The sequence below is a fragment of the Orcinus orca genome, chromosome 11, assembly GCF_937001465.1.
Source record: "Orcinus orca chromosome 11, mOrcOrc1.1, whole genome shotgun sequence".
Lineage (NCBI taxonomy): Eukaryota > Metazoa > Chordata > Mammalia > Artiodactyla > Delphinidae > Orcinus > Orcinus orca.
The window spans coordinates 97,637,906-97,655,825 of NC_064569.1; the positions used below are offsets into that span (position 1 = coordinate 97,637,906).

Consider the following 17,920-nt stretch of genomic DNA (forward strand, 5'->3'; position numbering starts at 1 on the left):
AAGGTCCTAGAATGACTGGTGTTTGGAGGGGGTGAGGGGTGGGTAGAGGGAACCCTGTGGCTGGGGGCTGGGCTGCCCTTTGTGCAGTCTTGGAGGTTGGAAGGAAGAAAGGAGTAGAGTCCCATCTTTCCGTACAGGAAGCAGTCACTGTGGGGTGAGGGGGCTGCCATCCTCCAAGGACACCCCGGTTAGGGGGGCATTAAAAGATGGTAACTTATTTACATTCTGGTACATCTTTTTGACCTACTCTAAATATTTGAAAGTTTTATATTAATTATAAAGGAATCTTCGTATTTCCTGTTGAATTATATATTATGGGAATCAGTGAGATATTAATAGAAGAAGCGTTAAAAAAAAATCCAGTTCAGGGACTTCCCTGGCGGTCCAGTGGTTAAGACTCCGCGCTTCCACCGCAGGGGGCGCAGGTTCGATCCCTGGTCGGGGAACTAAGGTCCTGCATGCTGTGCGGCGTGGCCAGAAAAAAAAAGAAAAAAACTCCAGCGCACAAGACGTTCACCCTGGCACCCCCAGGTCCTCACCTGTCCTCTCCACTTGCAGAGCCCTAATGGAGATGAGCGAGAGGCAGGTACCCACCTTCTCTCCAGGGCGGTAATTTGTTGGCAAGCACAGTGCAATATGACCCAAGGTGAAATGTGTGTGTCTGTTTTTCTTATTTATGCATTTGAGTATAACAAAAAGAAAAGAAACCATGGTAAGCTCAAAATCGTAAATGTTGGCCCAAAAAGTTGCAACTCTCACCCACACTGTGTATGTGTCCTGGAGTTGCAGAACCAGCAAGGTCAAACCCAGCACTCCACTGCGAGGAGGGAGGTGTCGCCTGCCTGACACCCACCTGGACTCCTGGTGACACACCCTCATACCTTCCCCGAGCCCGACTGTCAGGGTTCCCAGTGGTCTTTTCCGTCAGAACCACAGCGTAAGTCTAAGCAGATACAACCACACTTCAGCAGTGTTTTATGGTAGCCAGGATATTTCTGTGTAGATAGTATTCTATACACCAGTACTGTGATCATTATAAGGCAAGAAATATGTTAAGATAGGATTACATGGGACTTATTTCTTGCTACTTTTTGTAATAATTCAACCTTCTTATGATGAGCATATGTTTTATAATTTTTAAAAAATGGACAGTGAGACAAGGAAGTGTATTACTTTCTTAGAAACAGCCAAGGCTGCCCTCCCACCTGTGCCTTAAATGCTACCCCATCTCCTCGTCTTTGTGCTCCCAGAAGTCACTCACCCCACTTCCTCACCAATCCCCCGACCAAGGCCCTCACCTCTCCAGCACGGCTGGTTTCTCATCAGCATGCAAAACATGCTCACGTTCCTCTCACCTTGTTAAATAAAAGCCTGCCTCTATTTATGGTCCATTTACGCCCTGGGGAATCATCAGTGCAGTCTGTTTAATGCCAGGGAGCAACAGTCTATCTGGTAAACAGCAGAACTTGGTGCAAAGCATGAACCCAGTCCTGTTAAAAATGAAGACGTGTGTGGGCGTGTATGTGTCGAACAGAGACTGAAAGGATGTATGCCAGGACACCGACGGTGGTTAGCAATACGCCATTATCTGTAATTGCATTGTGTATTAAATTTCCAAGTATTCCTTTCATCGGAAAATCATTTATAATAAACGTGATGGTGAAAGTGCTTTCCCTCGTCTCTGCGTCTTTCGCGAGGAGCCACAGCGCTGCTGTCCTTGCCTCACAGCCAGGCTCCTTTAAAGTCCCCTGCGACCTCCCCACCCCCAAGGTTTATGGTCCCGCTGCCCCAGACGGCCCTGCCGGGCCAGGTGGCCTCCACATGCTCTGTCCTGGACACGGAGGGCCAGACCCTCCTTCCCAGATCCCTCTCCTTCCTCTGGGACTGCAGACTCCCCGATGCCATCCTGGCTACCGGGCTCTTCCCCAGGGCTGGGGCGTGCACACAAGCACGCCTGGGGAGGCCTCGCTCACTCCGAGGAACCCCCTCCCCCCTCCGGTCTCTGGCTCAGGTGAGGGCCCACCTACCCCCCCTACCTACCCCCCCATCGGCTCCCCAACATCCTCCCTCCAGTGCAGAGCCCCTCAGCTCCCTCATCAGCTGCCCTGGTTCTATCAACAGCCGAGTCACCTGAGCCAGGAACTGGGGACGCGGTGAGTCCCCCCACCCTCTCCTCCAGCCCGCCCCTGCCTTGGGCTGCTGCAACAACTTCCTGGCGGGCTCCCGTGGCCTGCACCCTGCCTCAAACCCGGACAAGTCACCCCCACCTCCCCACACGGAGAAGCCGCCTTCCTCCTGGGCATCCCTCCCTCGGTGCCCCCAGGCAGCTCGGAGCCTGGTCCTCCGGCACCTGCCTGCTCACCCCGGGCCTCTGCCTCATGCCAGTGCCCGTGCCCTTTCCTCTCACCGGCTCACCTTCACTCCTCAGGCAACAGGTGCTGGGGACATGGGAGATGGAGGCGAGTCCCCACTCAGGGTGCCCGCCCTCTGGGAAAGGAATAAGGAGACCCAGGCTGCAGCCCCAGGGAGTCCATACCACAGAGTGCCCCAAACTAAGAGTAGGGGGTGACCTCTGCAGCGATCTGTGAAGACCCAGCGTCCCTTCCTCGTGGCCTCTGAGATTTGGGGTTTGACTTTATCCAGGGGACCAGTGTAGTCACTAATCTTCATTCCTCTGAGTGACGGGACCAGATCAGCACTTCATAAACCACATCTTCTGGAATGTTGTGTCCTTGCAGATGGCGCTAGGGATTTTATCAGTTAGGATAGACGGGGTTATGCTGTGTTTAACAAAGACTCCCAGACTCCCAAAAGGTTCACTCCTCAGACTACACGCCCATCGGGCTTGGCTGACCCAGGCTGAGCCTGTCCCAGGCCCTCGAGGGTCGGGGTGGACGGTGGGGGAGGAACATGGTGCTTAAAGGTCTCCATCCAGAGTGACACCTCTCCCTTCTGCCTATAGCTAGTGGACCAAAGCAAGTCACATGGACGGGGGAAATGCAAGTAAGTCTACCTTTTGCCCAAAAGAGGAACAGCAGAGATTCTGGTGAACAGTGCCACTGGCAGCCACAGAAAACCTCAAAACCCCAAAAGTCTTTAAGACAGAATAAATAACCCAGGAAATACCGAGTTAAAGAAAGCGAAATGCAGGATTTCTGAGAGCCTTTAAAATGTTAATGGACAAGGAATTCCCTGGCAGTCCAATGGTTAGGACTCCGAGCTTCCACTGCAGGGGCCACAGCACGGGGTGGTTCCTGGTTGTTGGAACGCTGTGCAGCGAGGCCAAAAAAAAAGTGAATGTACGTTGTGACTGTCAGAGAGGGTAGAGCTGTGTCGCTGTGCTCCTACCGTGTCCTCTGCCACCCTGGCCCTTGTACACAATAGAGCTCTCAAATGCTATGTTTGGCTCAGGGCTCTTGCTGTAATATGCAGGTCAAAGTCATGGCTTCTCCTTGAGAGGAGGCTTATTTAAGAGAATAACAAGGAAATGCAGGAAGAAAAGTCTAGTTTATTCAGTGTTTACAGTGTGCCAGGCCCCATGCTTTAGTTCATTAAATCCTCACTATACCATTATGCTTTAAGAACTACTATCCCCATTTTACAGATGAGAAAACTGAGCTTCAGGGAACCAGGGGCATGAATTTTTGAATAAGTGTCCAGCCTCTGTGACTTGTGCTTAAAATTTGTTTGGTCTCCTAGATTATCTTTGGAGATCTCTGTCCAAGTTTTCACACCTAAAACAGTCTTTTGAGTTTGAGCTGGGGGTCAGTGAGACCCGTGAAGCCCCACTTTGGTGGCCAGAGGCAGGTTGGCCGGGCCTGTGGGCCCTGAGCCCTGGGCACTCGGAGTCTTACTGGGTAACAACTGGGCAGGGTTTTGAGCTTCTCCCACTCAGACACCTGGTGGCTGCAGCCTGTTATGTATGCCCCACCCACCACCCCCCCTTTAAAAATTGCCAGAAGAGGGGAATCCAGGGTCGGGAGGCTTCTGAGCCACCATCTACTCCACCCCACGCCCTCCACCCCCTCGAGACCCTGGGACACGTGGGCATCATTCAGAGGTGGCAAAGAGCCAGAGGTGGGACCATGTCACACTCTCTTTTGTTTGGGTCCCACCTGGATTTAGGGTAAGTCACTTAGTCTCTCTGGCCCTAAGTTTCATCTTCTACAAAAGCCTACCTTACTGTGATGGTTAGATAAGACCATTTACGAAAAGCACTTGGCACCTGGCCTGGCACATGGGTATAGGGACAGCTAATCCTTGTGGGGGGGCACTCTCCCTGGGCCAAGCACAGCTTTACATCTGTTAACTCACTGAATCCTCAAAGCGATCCTGTGAGGTGGATGCCATTACTACCCTCACTTTACAAAAGAGGAAACTGACCCAGAGAGGTAGGGGCCCTGCTTATAGCCACACAGCTTAGCAGTGGTGGAATCATGGCTGAACCCCAGCCAGCAGGTCTGTCCATAAAGCCAGCGTCATAACCACTAAACGGGAGCTAATCTGGTTGTGATTCCCTGGCAAGTGGTGATCCAAAATGGCTTAAAAGCCTGCAAAAGCCCAGGACCTATTACTTCCTAGTGTGAAATGCAAGCCAATTAAAAAAAAAAATCTTTTGTACAACTGGCAGGGTCCTTAGCAATCTCATTATTTTATGGTGGAGAAAAGTGACCCTTAAAACAGGTGTGACTTGCCTGGGGTCAACAGCTAACTTATAGCCCAGTTCTTTCATCAGCTTGCAGCCTCCTGAACACATGCCCAGGCCCAGACGTCTCTCGCCGCAGGCCTGGCCCTGCATACCTTTCCCCTTCTCGTGCAAGGCCGTCCTGCCTGCCTGTATCACGGCCCTGCATCCTTGTCCCCCATCTCCCGCGGATGCCCTGCTGCCGCCTCTGCCTCCCCTCCTGCTGAGCTCCTCTTCCACCCATTTCTGGCCAAGTTCCTTATAAGCAGGTTCGCGGCCCCATGTCTTCAAAGACGTTAGAAACTAGTAATGAAGTCAGACATGGACATAGAGGTTTTTTTTTTTTTTGCAGTACGTGGGCCTCGCACTGTTGTGGCCTCTCCTGTCGCGCAGGCTCAGCGGCCATGGCTCATGGGCTCAGCCGCTCCGTGGCATGCGGGACCCACCCGGACCGGGGCACGAACCCGTGTTCCCTGCATCGGCAGGCGTACTCTCAACCACTGCGCCACCAGGGAAGCCCTAAAGAGTTTTTTAAAATGAGGGGTTCTTAAACCTAGTTGTCAAAAGAATTACCTGGCACGCTTTAAAAATATTCAGATCTCCAGGTTCTGCTTTCCAGAAGTTGGTTCAGTAGATCAGGGCTGAGGCCCAGGAATGTGCAATTTCAATAAGCAGGGTGTGTCGGTTTGCCCTAGCCTACGGCAGGGGAGCAGTAATTCAGCAAATATTCACCAGGTCCCTGCATCACGCCAAGCACTCTGCTAGCCTCTGGGCTCGTGGAGGGAACCAGACAGACTGGTCCCCACCTCTGGGGACTGACAGCCCAGCTGCGAAGACAGATGGATAGGTCACCTGGCAAGGGATGCAGTGTGGGAAGAAGGGCCTGGGAGGCAAGAAGGGGAATGTGGACTTAATATTTACCCCAGGGACGCTGGAGGACTTCCGGTGCTGGTAATCAAACAGAAAAGAGTGTCAGGGTCTCTGGGAAGGAGTGGAAACATTAGTGCACATGATACTGAAAATCCTTCTCCCATTTTGTCTCTTACTTGTTTCTCTCATTGCATTTATCGCCACGTGACTATTACTTACTATATACTGTCTTCTGAGCGGGGGAAAGCTGTTTCCACCACCCAAATGAAGCCCCAGGGCTGTTCTGTTCTCCGATGTGAGTGGCCCCCATGCGAACCCCCGATGACACGCACCGACATTTACTGCAGTTGAAAGAATAATGGTCATTTATTCGCGGCTCACTAAGTGCCCTGCCCTGCGCCAGGCGTTAATAACACTCTCATGCGAGCCTTGTAATCCATCCCTGCGAAGCAGATAAGACCGTCACACTTCATTTTGCCAATGAGGAGGCTGAACCTTGTGGCGGTTCAGTCTCTTCAAAGCTCCGTGCGGCCAGCAGGAGAGGAGCAGGGCGCCGATCCGGATTTGTGCGGCTCCAGACGCCGGGTGAGGCCACTGTTGCAGCCGTGTGTGCCGAGCCTCGGCCAGAGCGCGGGGACAAGCGCTGCACCATTGGGCCGAGGTGCCAGGAGGGTTAAGGGAGACACGTGAGTGAAGTCCCGGCACGCCCACCAGCTGGTCTGGTCTCCCCCAGCGCAGCTCCGGCACTCCCAGCGGGACCCTCACGCAAGGCCCCCACCACGCGCCAGCAGCTTCCCGGGCGCCACAGAACGCTCGGCGCTCGGGCGGTCTCCAAGTCACAGAGCTTCCCGGGGTAGGCGTGAACATCCGGGTCATAGATTCTTAAGGACCAATGAGCGGAGGAACCGTGAGCCAGGAGGCGGGGCGAAGGCGGGACATGATGGCCGCCCCCAGTCAGCCGCGTCCGGGGGCTTGTGGGTGTTGCACTAACCGGTAGCTCCACCACTGGGGACTCGCTTTCTGCCTCACCCGCTGAGCCTTTGTCGGGCCAGGGCAGCTCTGGGAGGCGGCGGCCAGAAGGGGAGCCATGGGGACAGTGCACGCCAGGGTAAGAGGCCCAGAGACCCGCGGGCTGGGTGACCTCTGGGTGGGCGCCGCGGGGGACGCCCTCGCGGCTGCGGCCGGGGTTGCCCTGGTGAGGGGACTGCAGGGCTCCGAGGCCGGTGCGGAACTGGGCCGGGGATCTCCGCCTGTAGCGCCCCAGCGCTGGGCCGCCGCGGGCCGGGTGGAGGAGGCCGCAGAGATGCCGCCAGCAGGTACCGCAGGCTTTCGAGCAGAAAACGGATACTCAGAGGAGGGGTGTGACTTGCCCAAGGTCACTTAGCGAGGCAGTGGCCCGGAAAGGACTCTCGGGCATTGCGTGATGTCCTACAGCGGAGGAATAAGTTCTTTCTATCCTTAGCGGTTTCGGGCGTCTTAGTTCCTTACCCGTCACCTTTTCCGAACTCTCCCGCCTAGCCGCTCCTGGGGTCTTGCTAGACTCTTAGAGCACGAAGTAGTGTCTTCCAACCCAGACCCAGCTAGGAGTCCTCGTGTCTCTTGGTTACCGTGCAAAGACGGAACCTCGCTGAGCTTTAGTACCTCCTTTTAAAGTGGAGGCAGTGATAGTACTCACTCGCCGGGCTGTTAGGAGAATTGAAAGACAATACACGTAAAGCGCTTGCTCGGGTGCGTAGCGCGGCCCCCAGCTGCCCAACTGCTCTTTATCGTAATCTTAACTGAGACCCAGAGAGTGACTGTCCAAGGTCACACCGTTAGAGCCTCAGAATGTGCTAAAACTCAGACCTCCTGAGTCCCAGCCCGCAACACAACTTCTCTTCTACAACATGGATTGTTTGAGTTGCCCTGCTGAGAAGTTGTCAGGAGTTTCCCAAAAGAGTTTAGCACAGACTTCTCAGCCTGGTGTGCGGGAATGGACTTAACTTCCATTTCCAGATACTTCCTGCAAATGAAACACCGTTCCTCTTTCGACACACTCTTTGGACCGTGCTGTTGGGCGGAGCTTCCTCTCTCATCACTCACCCCCACTCCCATCTTCAGCTGGCAAAATAGTCCCATCTTTCAGAACTCAGTTCAAGTCACTTCCTATATGAACCTCCTTATCTCTCCTCATTTTGGATGTGTTGCCAACCTCCTTGACATTTCTACTCTGGTGCCCTGTCTTAGCTCTGCATTTTTGACTTATCCTTTTAAAGTCTAAGTTTCTAGATGACGGTAGGAGCTGCATTTTACTTGCCTTGCATCCCTTGTAGCATCTTCGCAGAGTAAGCATTCATTCGTTTATTCAACTAATATCTACCGATGGTCAACTCTGTGCCTGGCGCTCTTGTAGGTGCTAGGAGTACAGGGAAAAAAAAGTCTCTGCTTTTATTAAGCTCCTTTGATACTAAAACTGCTGCTCCTTTGATGACTGTATGACAAGAAATAAGTTCAGTTCTTTAATTTGGCCTTTACATTTCACTAGCCAGCGTTGTTTGAATTTTGGTCAGGACTCACAGTAAGAAAACATCCCATATTTGCTATCTGGTACCTTCATGCATATGTGAAACAAAAGTTTTCTGAAACCGTATTTACCCTTGATACCTATTATTTTTTCTTGTATTTTCTATCTGATTCTAGTCTGTATCACTCTAAGGATGCTGCTCATAACTTATTAGATTTATTTCATGTCCTATTTCTCCAGCTAGCACTGCCTTGCCTAGTGCCTGGCACGTGGCGTTCGATAAAATTTGTCGACTCACTAGTAGACTGATCTGCTTAAAGGTTAGAGGCTAGATCCAAATATTTATTTTAATTCATTTCATTAAATGCGTACCCGGACACTGGAATGTAAATTCTGTGAGCGTGAGGACCTTGTAAGCGCTTGTCACATAGTGGGTGGATATTTGGAGAATGAATGAATCTCTAGTAGTGAAACAGTTCATTTAGGACATCAGGCTTTGGTGCAGTGGTGAAACTGTAAAAACATCACCTTTTGAATTAAAGGCTAAATTTCAGGTTTAAGAATACAGATGGGTCTAGCATGTCTTTGGTGAGGTGTGTTTCATGCTTTTGAGGTTTTAGGAACCGTAATGGAAATTTTTTAGCATAGACTTTATGCCCAAAGTCTATTTGTCAAGCATTCAGATTCAGAAGAATGAACATGTGCGTATATTCCTAACCATAGTATATGCTCTGCATAGACAATCTGCGCCTCTATAATATACTTTTTTGCACTACATAAACTTAAATATAGAAAGCATATTCATGAAATGTTGCATTAAAAAGTTACTATTGGGCTCCCCTGGTGGCGCAGTGGTTGAGAGTCCGCCTGCCGATGCAGGGGACACGGGTTCGTGCCCCGGTCCGGGAAGATCCCACATGCCGCGGAGCGGCTGGGCCCGTGAGCCATGGCCGCTGAGCCTGCGCGTCCGGAGCCTGTGCTCCGCAACGGGAGAGGTCACAACAGTGAGAGGTCCACGTACCACAAAAAAAAAAAAAAAAAAATTTACACAACAAAAACGAAAGGATAATTATGTGAAATAAATTCTGTTTCTTTGCCCAGCATTATCTTCCCTTTTTACTTCTGTAAATAATCCACTTCTGCCACTGAGGGAAGGACTGGTTCTGTCTTATTCACGGCTGCATTCCCTGCTCTTTAGGGGACAGTAGGCACTCAGATGTTTATGAAATGTGAGAACAAAAGAAAAAATCATTCACTCACCCATTCCATAAATATTTGAGTATTTCTGATATAGCAGGGCAGATAAAAATAAGAAAAAGCAGTACCTGTAAGGGTCATAAATTTCCTCCAAGAGGTGTCTTGTGAAGGAGGGACTGATTCTCCCTGAAGAAGCCAGGGATGGCTCACAGAGGAGATGGCACTGAAGGTGGTTCTTTCAGCTCTTTCGGGGGAGGCAGGGAGTTAACCTGGGCGGAGAGAACCAGGTGTGCACAGACACAAAGGTGAGGGTCGGGGGTGTTGGGGATTGAATCTGGAGTAGCAGGTGGGGGCCGCATGGTGGAGGTCCTCACGTGCCCTGCTAAGGAATCTAGTTGCATGTGCCCCTGAGGGCACCTTTGAGGACTCTCGGAGCCTTTTAGGGCAAGGATGGGAGAGAGGACATGGCGCTGTCAGGCCATTACCTTTCCGGAGGACCAGTGGCATGATGGAGGATGTGCTGACAAGAGGCCGTGAACATTCCAGGGAGAAGGTGAGAGGGGCCCCGAGTCCCCACTGCTCCTCATTCTGCAGATGTCAGATGCTCCTGTGCGCTTCAGAAGTGCTTATCTGTAGAGAACTGGTGGAGTGCGGAAGCAGCCGGATACTAGTTCCCATAGTTTTCCCCAGAGTTGCCTGTTTCTCCCATCACCTGGTGCCACACTAGACCTTCTGAATCCATTTCCACGAGCGTCTGGCAATCCCCGTATATATGTAATAAATACACAGTTATGTGTTCATTATTATACATACTATTATATTATCATGTCTCCATAATTATTATTATAGAATCCTTATTCAGAAGATGCTAGAATGCTTTTGAGACAATGTCAGTTCAGACTGAAGGAAGGGACTGCTTTCTGACTGGCCCGTTTTATGAGCATATGCAGTTCCCCTTAGTGTGTGAGACTTTCTGAACCAAAACGAATTATGAGTCCAGAAACATATTTTTTACTAATTTGGCTGGTTAATATAATTATCCTAGAATGTATCCAGTTTTGATTTAAAAAATTAGGATACTTTCTATGACGGGAAAGCAAAAAAAAAATTTTTTTTTTTTGGTCTTCAAATGGGCCTCAGGTGTACAGAACTAGGTGCAGTATAGTCCTCGGTTCATGGCACAACCATCGTGGGTTTGTGCCTGACCCTTTCGCTGATGAAGTTTCGTCTTTGCTTTATGAATTAACAATACTCTGGATAGCGAGGGCTCAGCGCCAGCCTAACACCTGTGCGTCGACAGCCACTTATGCTGCCCGTGTGCCCCCCACCCTGCTGCCTTCAGCCCCAGAGGGCACCGCGGTCCTGAGTTTTCTGGGGCACTGTCTAAAGACAAAACTAAAAGCTTTTTTTTTTGGTCTGTGTTGGGTCTGCATTGTTGCGCGCGGGCTTTCTCTAGTTGAGGCGAGCGGGGGCTACTCTTTGTTGCGACGTGCGGGCTTCTCATTGCGGTGGCTTCTCTTGTTGCGGAGCATGGGCTCTAGAGCGCAGGCTTCAGTAGTTGTGGCACGCGGGCTTCAGTAGTTGTGGCATGTGGGCTCTAGAGCGCAGGCTCAGTAGTTGTGGTGCACGGGCTTAGTTGCTCCACGGCATATGGGATCTTCCCGGACCAGGGCTCGAACTCGTGTCCCCTGCATTGGCAGGGAGATTCTTAACCACTGTGCCACCAGGGAAGTCCCAAGCTTTTTTTTTTTTTTTTTTTGCAGTAAGCGGGCCTCTCACTGCTGCGGCCCCTCCCGCTGCAGAGCACAGGCTCCGGACGCGCAGGCCCAGCGGCCATGGCTCACGGGCCCAGCCGCTCCGTGGCATGTGGGATCCTCCCAGACCGGGGCACGAACCTGCGTCCCCTGCATCGGCAGGCGGACTCTCAACCACTGCGCCACCAGGGAGGCCCCCAAGCTTTTGTTTTTTAATATAAGTTCATTTATCTGTGGTTCCTCCCTCCCTTTCAGAGTTTGGAGCCTCTTCCAGCCAGTGGACCTGATTTTGGAGCATTAGGAGAAGAAGCTGAATTTGTTGAAGTTGAACCTGAAGCTAAACAGGAGATTCTTGAGAACAAGGATGTGAGTATCCTGTTGAGGGCTGGATAGAGTTGTTACTAGAAACACTCGCTTCCACAAGCTGCTGGGGAAACATAAAGGGATTAACCTGTGTCAACACCTTTATCAAAGGAGAGTTTGCAGCCAACTACATTTCAGAAAGACTGGACACTTGCAGAAATAGTTTCTGGTTTTAAAGGAATAGTTTTTCCTTGGTGATTATTTACGTGACAAGTGTAAACAAACACATTTTTGAATTTATGTTACAAAAAAAAACACCCAAAGTATTTCAAAGAGAAACTCAAATTATGCTTAAGTTTATTCTTTGTTCCCTGCTCCCAGAAAACAGACCTTGGGTCTTGAATAAAAGTTTTTCTAAACTTGGTTGCCTTTGAAATTAAATACAGTGGGAGAAATGTAAGCACATTTTTCATTAATTCTTTTTTTTTTTTAGATGTTGGGGGTAGGAGTTTATTAATTAATTTATTTTTGCTGTGTTGGGTCTTCGTTTCTGTGCGAGGGCTTTCTCTAGTTGTGGCAAGCGGGGACTAACTCTTCATCATGGTGCGCGGGCCTCTCACCATCGCGGCCTCTCTTGTTGCGGAGCACAGGCTCCAGACGCGCAGGCTCAGTAGTTGTGGCTCACAGGCCTAGTTGCTCCGCAGCATGTGGGATTCTCCCAGACCAGGGCTCGAACCCACGTCCCCTGCATTAGCAGGCAGATTCTCAAGCACTGCGCCACCAGGGAAGCCCCCATTAATTCTTTGCTTAAGATCTTAGTATAGTATTCTGATCACCTGTAAGTCATACATTTCCCTACCACTGCCCATTATCCCTTCTTGATTTGTCTCTGTTGCTCACTACCATCTGCTGTACTGTGTATGTTGCCTATTTCTCTCCCCTTTAGAATATAACCTCCATAGAGGCAGGAATTTTTATGTTTTGCTCACTGCTATATTCTCAGTGTTCAGAATGATACTTGGTTCATAGGTAATCAGTGCATTTTTATTGAATGAAGTGAGCATTTATAGACAGGTGAGAGGCTCTGAGCCAGCATTTATCAGGCTATATTGAAATCCACACAAGATCTCTGGTAAAATACATGCCGTTACTACACCAGGTCACGGTCAGCGTCATCCAGAGGCCAGTGCTTGGGGAACATTTGGGGAAGGATGTGTAGGGGACCTCTGCACCATGCCTGGGGTTAAGACTGACCTGGACCTTGGTCACCTGGCTGCAGAGACCTTGTTGATCTCATTCACAGGAAGTAAAGACCTAGTCAGTTCAAGTGACCAGTTTTTTGAAAAGGTGAGGAATTAAGAAGCGTGGATCATTAAATTAAAAAAAAAGTCTTTGAAACTAATTTCAGACATTTGTCTTTAGCCTCGATGCCTGATCTCTTGCCCTGTCTGGTACTCAGTAATCTGTGTCCCCTTGTCACGTCTAGGTGGTCGTCCAGCACGTTCATTTTGATGGGCTTGGAAGGACTAAAGATGACATCATCATGTGTGAAATTGGAGATGTTTTTAAGGCTAAAAACCTTATCGAGGCAAGTATTCCCTCTGCTTGGCCTTCTTGTCCATTCCCTTCTGAAGATCCCATGAAGCTCTGTGCGCTCACACACTGAGTACCCCGCCCCAGCCTGCACGGATGACCTTGTCGCCTACGCTGAAGGGGGCTGAGCCCCCTCAGTTCCCAGAAGCCTCCCACATACTGACGTGCGTTTGCCTTCACCCTTATCCCGGAGAAGAGGTGTCTGTCCTCCCGTCCACGACTGGCCCCTCTCTGTGTTCCTCACAGCCGTCCCAGCGCTGCCGTAGAGCTGGTGGCAGTAGGTGTTGACCCTTCCCGCACCCCGTTAGCACTCAGTGTGCTTCCCCTTGAGGGCCCTCAGCGACCGGGGGCGTGGGCCCTTGGTAGTTACCCACCCTCGCCGTCTCCTCGGGCCTTTACTCTGTTTATCCATTGGGGTCTTTCCTGGGTTGCACTGTCGTCTTCTCCTCCATGGCTTCCTTCTGTCCTTCTGCCCTCGGCACCACATCTCCCAGCCTGGGCAGAGTCGCCAGCAGCCTCCTGAGGCCACGCCCAGCTGCCTTCTCCCAGTCCCCGTTTCACTTGACCTTTCAGCAGTGTTCGGCCATTCCCACTTTAAAAAACTGTATTTTTTTTTTTAAGCTTAAAGTAACTTTTTACTAAGTAATCTTTTTGCTCAAGTAACGGCTCACTTGTCTGGTCTTGGTGGGGCGCTCTTCTCAGGGATCAGTACTTCACACCACATGCTAAGCCGCCGGCCTAGATGCCACAGCCACCATTTACATTCCCGGATCTTAGAGGAATACAGTCTCTATTTTTATTATTATTATTTTTTCTCTTACAGGTAATGAGGAAATCTCACGAAGCCCGTGAGAAATTGCTTCGTCTGGGAATATTTAGACAGGTGGATGTCTTGATCGATACATGTCAAGGTGCATATTATGGTGCGGTTTCTGTTTGATTCCCTCCGTCCTCCAGGATCACAGACACCTTGTGTCCAGGCAGAGAGCGCCTGTGGCCTCAAGGGAGTAACTGGATCTTTACGTCAGGCCGAGGGAGGATGGGTGACTTTGAAGATGCTGTTGTCTGAGCCCCTGGATGGTACCAGGGCTCCGAGAAGGATCTCCTTCCGAGAAGGATCTCCTTCCGAGAAGGAGAGAGCCAGGCTTTTCTGAATAACCCACCCCAGCAGGTGTCCGGATGGGCTCTTAGCAGACTCCACCTAAATGTGTGTTAAAGAGGAGGGCAGTAGGAGTCAGATTTCACTTTTGGTTTTTGTTCATTTGCTCGTTTGCTGTGTGATATTGGGCAATTCTGTCCACTTGGTCAGTGTTTATTCTTTCGTTAATGAGTCCCTGCCATGGGGGAAGACAGTAGCAGACAAGGCATAGTCTCCTGAAGGAGCTTCTGGTCAAGTGGGAGAGTGTCGGGGACAGAGAAGTGAGGACAGTTCAGCTGATAAGTCGTGCTGTAAGCGGGGGATGCTGGAGAAGGAAACTTTGCCTCTCCTGGTGGGGCGGAGGGAAAGACGGATCAGAGATTTCCCGGAAGGGGTGATACGTAAGCTCAGACCTAAAAGATGTGTGTGAGTTCGTTTGGGGAGCAGGGCTGATGAGGAATGTTCCAGGGAGAGAGAGTGTTTAATAGACCCAGTGGCCAGAGAGAGAAAGGGTCATTGGGTGGACCACAGGGCTCCGTAGAGCCAGAGTGCAGATGTGGGGAAGGAGAGTGATGAAAGATAAGGCAGGAAAATGATCAGGAGACTGCATCGTGAAGGACTTACTACGTGGCTGCAGACTTCATTCTGAGTTGAGTAGACATCTGCTGAAAAATGCATATGTGGAGTGGATCAAGGAACACGTGAACTCTTCACGATTGAGTGGAAGATAGTTTTGAGAAGATAAAAATGAAACAGTAGGGCTTCCCTGGTGGCGCAGTGGCTGAGAGTCCGCCTGCCGATGCAGGGGACGCGGGTTCCTGCCCTGGTCCAGGAAGGTCCCACATGCCGCGGAGCAGCTGGGCCCGTGAGCCACGGCCACTGAGCCTGTGCGTCCGGAGCCTGTGCTCCGCAACGGGAGAGGCCACAACAATGAGAGGCCCGCGTACCGCAAAAAAAAAAAAAAAAAAAAAAAAGATTCATCTGTGACTGAGACACCAAATACCAGTGGCTTAGGCAAAAGAGATCTCTTTCCATGACAGGTGGGAGACCACCATCTGGGGCTGGTGTCGTCATAGCTCTGCTCCCTGAGGTCACGACCTGGGGCTGGTGTGGTTTTCTCCTGGTGCTTGTCACTTCACCGTCTCTAGGGTCCCCTGGTCCCTGCGATGGCTGAGCACCGTTCCAGCCTCAGGAAGGAGGAAGGAGGGGTGAAAGGGCACACCACTCTCCATGAGCGCCTGTCCCAGGTGTTGTACACGGTTCTCCCCTCTCATCCCACGGCCACATGGAGCTATAGGGCAGGCTGGGAAGTCAAGTCTGTGTGGCCACAGACCCAGCCAAGACGTGAGGATTCAATTACGATGAGAACCGTGGTTCTCAAAGTGCACCCCCAACCAGCAGCTCTGCTCTCCTGGGGACCTGGCAGAAAGGCACATCCCACTGAAGCCGTCTGGCACGGCGGGCCCTGCAGGTGACTGATGAGTGCTGAAGCATGAGACCCGCTGGACTGGTACGCAGCGAGAAGGGGTGCTGGGACACCACCAGCTGTCTCTGCCCCTTGGAGTCGCGGTAGTAATAACAGAAGTGTCTGTGCTGGGCTCCGTGGGGAGGGTTTCTGTACACGACCCAGTTGGGGCCTTACAAAAACCTGGTGAAGTGTCATGGTTATTCTTCTAGAAAAAACATTTTTCAGCTAAGGAAACAGGCTCAGAGAGGTTTAAGCGACTTGCCCCTGGTTGAACAAATGCGTGACAGAGTGGCCCTTGCCGCTGCTCCGGAGGGCTTGCTTCGTGGCAAGTCTTGTGGGTGGCATTTAGTTTCAGCGCTCTCCTGTCTGACGTAAATGTGACGTGTATGTGGTCAGCTGGTCCACTTCTGTCAGTGGTTCTCCGCCCTGGCTGCCTTTAGAATTACCCGGGAGCTTTTAAAAAAGAATGGACACCATCCACTTGTCGAACACCTAGAATGTACAACGCCGAGAATGAAGCTTAGTGCAAGTCACACTTTAGTTCGTAGTAACGTCTCACTGTTAGTTCGTCAGTTGTAACAGACGCACCACACTAGTGCAGACTGAATGAGAGGGGAGATGTGTGTGAGGCGGTGAGCACTTTATACTCAGTTTCTCTATAAACCCAAACCCGCTCTGAACAGTAAAGTCTGCTAATCAAAAAGAAAAGTGGTGTCAGGGCCCCACCCTAGACCAGCTGAATCTGAGTGTTTGCGAGCCAGTGCCTGGGCGTCTGTGAGTCTGACAGCTCCCAGATGCGGCTGGTGTCCAGCCAGGGCCGCAGGGTCAGCCCCGACCTTTCTGAGGGGCGCCCAGGCTCCTGTGGCGCTCAGCCCTGCTCCCGTGCCCCCGGGGCCCACAGTGGCTAAGGGGTAGCTGCACTGAGCTCAGGCACCACGCCCCCCGCTTGAGGAAGGACAGGAAGATCCACCTCCTCCATCTGTGTCGACGTGTTGCTTCTCCGCCAGGGTTCCTAGGGCCCCTCTTATCACAAGAATTCCACGTTGTAATGTCAGCTGAATTGAGGCCCCAGGTATTCTCAAGGGCCTCACTAGTAGGGGAACAAATACGTTTGGCAAATAATGTAAATAACGTGTGTTTAAGTATGCTGCTGCTGCTGATTCCTTGCAGCAAAGTCCGTTTTTGGTATCTTCCGTTTGGCATCGAGGTGTAATGGGATTTTGTGTGTGCATGTTCTTGGGCTTTAAACCCAAGCGTTTTGTCGTTTACAGCAGTGGGACCAAACATAAAACTGCATACTGGAGCTGTCTGAATTGTTTCATCTTTTTCACTTATTAGGTGACAATGCTCTTCCCAACGGGTTAGACGTTACCTTTGAAGTAACTGAATTAAGGAGATTAACGGGCAGTTATAACACCATGGTTGGGAACAACGAAGGCAGCATGGTGAGATACAGGTTTTTCCCTTCCTAACAGTGGAACTTTCAATCGTGAGCTTTGAAAACACGACTGATGGTAGTTTGGGAACTCTTTCACGCCCCTCAACCTTTATTTGTAAACTATCCCGTGGTCCTCGTTAATCTTAGAGTTGATTATAACATGCTTTGTTATAAGTGTGGATTGTTTGGGAGTGATGTGGGCATATCACATGTTCATATTACTAGTTTCCTGTTGAAATTCCCCTAGACTCCAAACCCGTAGAGTTGACTTCTCTGAGCTTCAGTCAGAAGGTTTAGCCTTCTTGAATTTACCAGGTGTGTGCGCTCAGTGGAGGCACGCTTGAAGGATGAAGAGCGACCACAAATGAAGGGCAGACCCGCATCTGCAGTTTTGTTCTGTTTGAGTGAGTCCCTTAGCTCACGCAGTCTTTCTAAACAGTCATCATTCCTTCCATTTAAACCCCTGCTATTTTTTTTCCTCCTAGGTACTTGGCCTCAAACTCCCTAATCTTCTAGGCCGTGCAGAAAAGGTGACTTTTCAGTTTTCCTATGGAACAAAAGAAACTTCGTATGGCCTGTCCTTCTTCAAACCACAGCCTGGACACTTCGAAAGAAAGTAGGAAGCCAAACAGATCATTGAGTTCAGTGGCCTTGTTTAAGAGTTAAAATAGGTGGCTTGTTTGTGAAAAGAAACTCTGCAGAATCAGCTGACCCTTCTGCAGTGTTACAGCAAGCCCGTAGATTTCCCCATGAAGATGAACCCCTGAAGTATATTTTTAAATCTGTTGATTTAAATGTGTACAAGTTATAATCACTGTTTCAGCTTTTAAAGCTCTGTCCCATTGTCTCCTAGTTTCTCTGTAAACGTATATAAAGTTACGGGACAGTTCCCTTGGAGCTCACTGCGCGAGACAGACAGAGGAGTGTCAGCCGAGTACAGTGTAAGTAGCCTTTCAGTCCTTCCCTTTGGAC

The 17,920-nt window shown here is 50.6% G+C and overlaps 1 protein-coding gene across 3 annotated transcripts in view; it reads left to right on the forward strand.

Annotated features, from left to right (window-relative positions):
- The first annotated feature begins 6,466 nt into the window (after positions 1-6,466).
- The window catches only part of SAMM50 (SAMM50 sorting and assembly machinery component), a 32,404-nt gene continuing 20,950 nt past the window's right edge, over positions 6,467-17,920 (forward strand). Inside the window, exons 1-7 of one of the 3 annotated variants that reach the window (XM_033405210.2) lie at positions 6,467-6,662; positions 11,264-11,374; positions 12,798-12,899; positions 13,728-13,815; positions 16,849-16,955; positions 17,434-17,564; positions 17,802-17,889. In XM_033405210.2, coding sequence (XP_033261101.1) covers positions 6,642-6,662; positions 11,264-11,374; positions 12,798-12,899; positions 13,728-13,815; positions 16,849-16,955; positions 17,434-17,564; positions 17,802-17,889 — 648 coding nt within the window. In that variant the 5' untranslated portion in view covers positions 6,467-6,641. Of the gene's footprint in view, positions 6,663-9,669; positions 9,808-11,263; positions 11,375-12,797; positions 12,900-13,727; positions 13,816-16,848; positions 16,956-17,433; positions 17,565-17,801; positions 17,890-17,920 lie in introns of those variants that run through there. The other 2 variants (XM_004279571.3, XM_033405209.2) reach the window with 2 other exon arrangements.